This window comes from Oncorhynchus kisutch, linkage group LG29 (genome assembly GCF_002021735.2).
Source record: "Oncorhynchus kisutch isolate 150728-3 linkage group LG29, Okis_V2, whole genome shotgun sequence".
In the NCBI taxonomy this organism is placed as follows: Eukaryota; Metazoa; Chordata; class Actinopteri; order Salmoniformes; family Salmonidae; genus Oncorhynchus; species Oncorhynchus kisutch.
Genome location: NC_034202.2, coordinates 28,504,424 through 28,512,004, shown reverse-complemented (window position 1 = coordinate 28,512,004; position 7,581 = coordinate 28,504,424). Strand labels below are relative to the sequence as shown.

The following is a 7,581-nucleotide window of genomic DNA, read 5'->3' as shown; positions in this document are numbered from 1 at the left end:
GATCTTCATTGTAATGCTTGTTCAATGAACCATAAATAATTCATTAACATGCACCCGTGGAAAGGTCGTTAAGACACTAACAGCTTACAGACAGTAGGCAATTAAGGTCACAGAAAACTTAGGACACTAAAGAGGCCTTTCTACTGACTGAAATACACCAAAAGAAAGATGGCCAGGGTCCCTGCTCATCTGCGTGGATGTGCCTTAGGCATGCTGCAAGGAGGCATGAGGACTGCAGATGTGGCCAAGGCAATAAAATGCCATGTCCATACTGTGAGACGCCTAAGACAGCGCTACAGGGAGACAGGACGTACAGCTGATCATCCTCGTAGAGGCAGACATGTAACGACACTTGCACAGGATCGGTACATCTGAACCTCACACCTGCGGGACAGGTACAGGATGGCAACAACAACTGCCAGAGTTCCACCAAGAACGCACAATCCCTCCATCAGTGCTCAGATTGTTCGCAATAGGCTGAGAGAAGCTGGACTGAGGGCTTGTAGGCCTGTTGTAAAGCAGGTCCTCACCAGACATCACCGGCAAAAACATTGCCTATGGGCACAAACCCACCGTTGCTGGACCAGACAGGACTGGCAAAAAGTGCTCTTCACTAACAAGTTGAGGTTTTGTCTCACCAGGGGTGATGGTCGGATTCCCATTTATCGTCAAAGGAATGAACGTTACACCGAGGCCTGTACTCTGGAACGGGATCGTTCAGCATCATTGTCACAGCATCATTGGACTGAGCTTGTTGTCATTGCAGGCAGTCTCAATGCTGTGAGTTACAGGGAAGACATCCTCCTCCCTCATGTGGTACCCTTCCTACAGGCTCATCCTGACATGACCCTCCAGCATGACAATGCCACCAGCCATACTGCTCGTTCTGTGCGGGATTTCCTGCAAGACAGGAATTTCAGTGTTCTGCCATGGCCAGCGAAGAGCCCGGATCTCAATCCCATTGAGCACGTCTGTGACCTGTTGGATCTAACTTGCAGATGCCTTGGTGGAAGAGTGGCAAATCTAGTGCAGTCCATGAGGAGGAGATGCACTGCAGTACTTAATGCAGCTGGTGGCCACACCATATACTGACTGTTACTTTTGATTTTGACCCCCCCTTTGTTCAGGGACACATTATTCCATTTCTGTTAGTCACATGTCTGTGGAACTTGTTCAGTTTATGTCTCAGTTGTTGAATCTTGTTATGTTCATACAAATATTTACACATGTTAAGTTTGCTGAAAATAAACTCAGTTGATAGTGAGAGGAGTTTATTATTAGGAACTATAGCAGAGTCTGTTCGGCTTATTAGGCATTATCCATAATTCTTTTCTACATTGTAGAATAATAGTGAAGACATCATGTAGTAACCCAAAAAGTATTAAACAAATCCAAATATATGTTATACCAAAGGACAGATTTCCACCAGTCTAATGTCCATTGCTTGTGGTTCTTGACCCAAGCAAGTCTCTTCTTCTGGACAGAGGAAGATTGGAAAAAAGTGTTATGGACAGACAAATCTAAGTTTGAGGTGTTTTGATCACAAAGAGGAACATTCGTGAGAAACAGAAAAAAATGAAAAGATCCTAGAGGAGTGCTTGACGCCATCTGTCAAGCATGGTGGAGGCAATGTGATGGTCGGAGGGTGCTTTGGTGGTGGTAAAGTGGGAGATTTGCACAGGGTAAAAGGGATCTTCCAGAAGGAAGGCTATCACTCCAGTTTACAACGCCATGCCATACCCTGTGGACGGCGGTAATTGGAGCCTATTTCCTCCTACAACAGGACAATGACCCAAAGCACAGCTCCAAACTATGCAATAACTATTTAGGGAAGAAGCAGTGAGCTGGTATTCTGTCTATAATGGAGTGGCCAGCACGGTCACCGGATCTCAACCCTATTGAGCTGTTGTGGAGCAACTTGACCGTATGGTACGTAAGAAGTGCCCATAACCTTGTCAATGTCTTGACTACATTTCCTATTCATTTTTCAATTCATTTCATGTATGTTTTCATGGACAACAAGGACATTTCTAAGTGACCCCAAACTTTTGAACGGTAGTGTATATATATATAGTGTGTGTGTGTGTGTATATAGTGTGTATACACACACACACACACACACACATACTCCAGAATCTGACATTGCTTGTCAAAATATTTCTATATTCCTTAATTCCATTATTTTACTTTTAGATTGGTGTGTATTGTGTGATATTATTGCGCTGTTGGAGCTAGGAACACACGCATTTCCCTACACCCACAATAACATCTGCTAAATATGTGTATGTGTAACAGTATAGACTTTACGTCCGTCCCCTTGCCCCGACCTGGGCGCAAACCAGGGACGCTCTGCACACGTCAACAGTCACCCTCGAAGCATCGTTACCCATCGCTCCACCAAAGCCACGGCCCTTGCAGAGCAAGGGGAACCACTACTTCAAGGTCTCAGAGCAAGTGACGTCACCGATTGAAACGCCTCTAGCGTGCACCACCGCTACCTAGCTAGCCATTTCACATCGGCTACATATACAACCTATAAAATGTTATTTGATTTACAATTCAATACCACAGAGGAAGAACAAAGTAGAGAGGTGATCTAGAAGCTGCTCCAGTGTGACATCCGGCCTATTTAGGATTGCTCCCTCAATGGGAGCACTTTGCTGAGTATTATAGACTGATGAGACTGATGAGATCAAAATATCTCTCCAAGGGTTACATCCCAACCTTTGGATACAGCTTGAGAGAGATATGGCTCGAATAATTCGATTTTCACAGATAACGATCTGAAAAGCTTTTGAGCAGTCCAATTTCCACACTCTCAGGCTCTGTAAATACATGCTTTCTTTACTCTTTAGATGACCAACATACTCAAAGCTATAGGCTAATAGCACCTGTTTACGCTGAAATGCAGTTCTGTGTGTCTCTGTATGGGGGAAGTGAGATGACCCCCTGGGATGGAACAATATCATGGCCCTTTCAACCACAGGAAGAGCATCTCAATTTAAATATAAGCCTTTTGGGCTCCAGATCTTCATGCAGCTATTTCAATATTTACCAGAACATTGGTGTAACATTATCTAACAGTGAACAGTATGGCATATACAAGTGAGCAGGTTGTTTTGACTAATAGCATAATAGCCACTCAACAGAACCTATTGTATTCAGTCATGGACCATGGCTCTGCACACTGTGCATTAATGAAGCAGTCTGAAAGTACAGTAATGTTGAGGGGGCAATTGTCCTAAAAAATGCAACTCAAGTGTTTGGCTGCGATCAATTCTGACCCTTTGCCCAATTATTGGCAAAAGAGCTGATCTGATTGGTCAAAATACTAATTAGTGGACAACTATTGTAATTGGCCTGTCTGTGTAAAGCACTCATTGTGTTACGCCAGTGTGCTTTGTATCCATTGAACAGAGACTGGTGTGGGTGCTTATCTAATTACATGAGTCTATTAGACATAGTCTACCCTTGTTGGTTAATTCAACAATTTTAGTGTTTCGCCGACTTCCTCATCGCGTAGCACATTCAATTCAAACTAAGAAAAAACCCACTGGGAATGGGAGATAAATAAAGAGGTGGCGTTGAGCCGTCTGGGGCCGATTCGTCGATAGCCTGCAAGCGAGTGTGAGAGCAGTGGAAACTGAAATCTGCAGGCGAGTCTTAGATGTATTGCCCATGTCTACACTGACAACGTGTGAGTGAGAGCTAAGGTCCAGAACAATCTTCCCCGGCCCCTTAAAATGTCTCATCCACCACCATTGACTCCGCAAGGCGCTACAATAGTTGTTGAAAGCCGCAACTTCAATTTCAGTACCCAGGACAGTTCTGCGACGAACCCCAACGCGAGTGACAGTGTCCGTGACTCTCTCGTATACAGCGAGAAGTCCGAGCTCAGCAGGACAGGGCACACAGTGGTTGCAGTATTCCTCGGTGTCATTTTACTATTAGGATTCATCAGCAATTTCTTCGTCCTTCTCCTCTTCGCACGGTTCCAGGTGCTGAGGACGCCCATCAACCTCATCCTGCTCAACATCAGCGTGAGTGACATGCTGGTGTGTATCTTTGGAACTCCCTTCAGTTTCGCTGCGAGCCTCTACGGCAGATGGCTCATCGGAGACCAAGGGTGCAAGTGGTACGGTTTCGCCAACACGCTTTTCGGTTAGTTGACTTGATAACCTATACGCTTCCTATCCTTTTCATAATGGTAACGTTTTAGAGATACTGAAAACCGAGGAAGAAACTTGCATGTCAATCTCATGTTTCAACAGGTCCCCTCGCGCCATGCTCTCCGTCCTGTGTGAGAGATACATACCACATGCATCCTACTCTTGAATTAACAGTAAATAAGCAAATAACATGTTTGATCTCTGAAACTCGCTACACAGTCAGTTTGACTGGTAAAGAGACACATTTTGAGTCAAACTTTCATGTCAAACCAGTGTTTCTTGATGACTGTTAGTATTTTATTATGTGAGCTTTCACTGTATCTTGTCCCTGGCTCAACAATATACAAACTGTCACCTTGGTTACGGTGTCTGCTGACCAGTAGAATAATACCTACATCTTATTCATTAGCTGGATTTTTGTCCACAGCAGAAATTATATAAATTGCCCTCTTGTATGCTCTGCATGCCTTTCATATACCAAGCGGAGTGGACTTCTTGTCCACGATTTAGATGTGTGGATTAAAAGGCTGACATCTGGAGGCAGAGTGTAATGTATGTTATAGGTTCTAACTGCAATGCTATGAGTTATGGTTTACAATGTGGAAACTTTTGCTTCCTCTGTTATTCTCACCACAGCTACTACTCTACCTCCACACTCACCCACTATCTGTGTGTTAGGTATGTCTACGATGAGTATGCCGTGTCTCCTCTTTAACACCCAGGAAGCTCTGACTCAAACTCCCATTAGAGAGGAGACACTTCATGTTTATCTTATACATCTCTAACGCACAGAAACTGGGGCACCTCCATCCATTTCTCTGTGCAGGCATCGTTTCTCTAGTATCTCTGGCCGTCCTGTCCTACGAGCGCTACTCCACGATATTGTCTTACACAAAGGCTGACCCGTCTGACTACAAGAAGGCCTGGCTGGCCATCGCGGGCGCCTGGCTCTACTCTTTGGTGTGGACAATGCCACCTTTCTTTGGCTGGAGCAGCTACGGTCCTGAGGGCCCAGGAACCATATGCTCAGTGCAGTGGCACCAGCGCTCTTCTGGGAACATCTCCTATGTCACCTGCCTCTTCATCTTCTGCCTCCTGCTTCCCCTGCTGCTCATGGTCATCTGCTACGGGAAGATCCTCTTTTTCATCCGTGGGGTGAGTCAGTGTGATTGGTTAATGCTAAAACCGATTTATATTGATGATGGTGAGTATTTTGACGATGATGGAGGGCATGCTTGTACATGAAGATGGCAACAATGATGTTTTGGTAATAATACAAAGGAGGATAAACTATGGTGAAATATGCAAGACAGTGACAAAAATAGAAAAAGCAAGAAGTGGAAATGTCACAATGTATGTCCTAAATCTGTGACATGTACAGCAGACCTTAACTAAAGATAATAGCAAGAAAATGCCCCCTTTGGAAATCCTTAACACTACACATTCAACACAGTGAAACCATTTATCATGTTGAGACAGCTGTGCAATTCCAGTGGGTCACCTCTAAATTGCAATTGATGGGGGTTTATCAATGCCTCTTCAGATGGTAGTGGCCTTCTTTAGATGGTAGTGGCCTTCTTTAGATGGTAGTGGCCTTCTTTAGATGGTAGTGGCCTTCTTTAGATGGTAGTGGCCTTCTTTAGATGGTAGTGGCCTTCTTTAGATGGTAGTGGCCTTCTTTAGATGGTAGTGGCCTTCTTTAGATGGTAGTGGCCTTCTTTAGATGGTAGTGGCCTTCTTTAGATGGTAGTGGCCTTCTTTAGATGGTAGTGGCCTTCTTTAGATGGTAGTGGCCTTCTTTAGATGGTAGTGGCCTTCTTTAGATGGTAGTGGCCTTCTTCAGATGGTAGTGGCCTTCTTCAGATGGTAGTGATGCGATTGGTTGGGGGTTTGATTGGAGAAATTAGTCAGCGTAAGTAACTTGAATAAAATAGTCCTATGTGTCTGTAGCTCCATTGGTAGAGCATTGCACTTGCAACGCCAGCACAGTGGGCTGATTCCTGGAACCACCCGTATATCCAATGTATGAAAAGTGTATGACTGAAAGTCGCTTTGAATAAAAGTGTCTGCTAAATGGCATATATTATAAAATGTCATATCTCCTCAGGTCGCCAAAACCAACCAGTTGTCTGCACATCGGCGGGAGACCCATGTGTTGGTGATGGTTGTCTCCATGGTGTCCTGCTACCTGCTGTGCTGGATGCCCTACGGGGTGGTAGCTCTGATAGCCACTTTCGGCCAGGTTGGCCTGGTCGGCCCCACAACAAGCATTGTCCCCTCCATCCTCGCCAAAAGTAGCACGTTTCTCAACCCTATCATATATATCCTGTTAAATAACCAGGTAACAGCCTGTCAGTGGCACACACCCTGGCCATTGTTCTTACTTGTCAATGGTTTGATGATGAAATTGAAACTTTTACATCAGTACTCCATTATCATACAGGATGCATTGTATTGACGATGTCACGTGTCACAGTTTTACAGGTGCTTCCTGGCCTTCATGAGCTTTGGGTCAGAGCCAACTGGCAGCCACACCCTCTGCACCCTGCCCAGCAGCCGAGTCACTGGCCCTAACGGCAACTCCCCTTTCCCAAGAGGAGCCTGGTACATTCCCTGGTACATGCAAGCCCCTGGACAGTAGTGGGACCACACTCTAGGTCTCAGTAGAGAGAGAAACCTGACAACCTGGTTGTGCACTACACCTCCTTAGGAGCTGGGGTATTTTTGGCCAAGAGTCCACTCCACTGCTCACAGGAGCCAAGACACATGGTGCCCACACTGAAATATGATATGATAAGAGGTTGTCTAGGCTGCTGTGAACTTACGGTAACAAACTATCTCCATTTTCATTAGATTATGTGTTGTCACCTGGATGTGTAAATGCCATTTAGAGTTGCCATCATAATGTAACAGTAGCTACGTTGCAGCAACCTTTCCCTTCCCCCTGTGGCTGAATGTGTCCTGTTTTAGCAGCCTGCTTTAACATGGCCAATGTAGAGAAAAAACACATTCATCTTTCTTAGTTAGCCCAGCCCCTTGTACCCAGCAGATGGAAGATCTCCTGTATATCATTGATAGAAATATAATTATATTTCTGTGATATCATCTGTGTATCAAGCAGTCTGTGAATTGATATGTCTGCAGAACTTGACCGGCTGTTTTCCTGTGTAGAATCAGAGAAAAAAAGGCCATTCATCATGATGGGTTCTCTCTTTCGTATGTTACTATAAATCTGATGCTTTTTTTGTGTATGCATGTTCAAACACAGTAACATTCACAATGCTATTCATGTCGAAAATCACGAAGATGGTTGTCACATTATTAGGAGGCTCTTCTGACGTTGACATTAGGTTATTATTGATGTAGTGAACTGTTCAATAAAGATGTTTTAGAAAGTTAAAGGGAAGATTCA

The 7,581-nt window shown here is 44.6% G+C and overlaps 1 protein-coding gene across 1 annotated transcript; it reads left to right on the top strand.

Annotated features, from left to right (window-relative positions):
• The first annotated feature begins 3,382 nt into the window (after positions 1 to 3,382).
• Positions 3,383 to 7,581, top strand: LOC109874239 (pinopsin). The gene is made up of 4 exons (XM_020466066.2): positions 3,383 to 4,161; positions 4,996 to 5,324; positions 6,277 to 6,510; positions 6,646 to 7,581. Exons 1-4 carry the CDS (start codon positions 3,744 to 3,746, stop codon positions 6,808 to 6,810), a joined length of 1,146 nt encoding a protein of 381 aa, XP_020321655.1. The 5' UTR covers positions 3,383 to 3,743; the 3' UTR covers positions 6,811 to 7,581.

Coding starts and splice junctions, on each gene's coding strand:
- LOC109874239 (XM_020466066.2), top strand. CDS start 3,744: ATGTCTCATCCACCACCATTGACTCCGCAAGGCGCTACAATAGTTGTT. Junction 5,325..6,276: donor TCCTCTTTTTCATCCGTGGG/GTGAGTCAGTGT, acceptor ATATCTCCTCAG/GTCGCCAAAACCAACCAGTT. Junction 6,511..6,645: donor ATATCCTGTTAAATAACCAG/GTAACAGCCTGT, acceptor CACGTGTCACAG/TTTTACAGGTGCTTCCTGGC.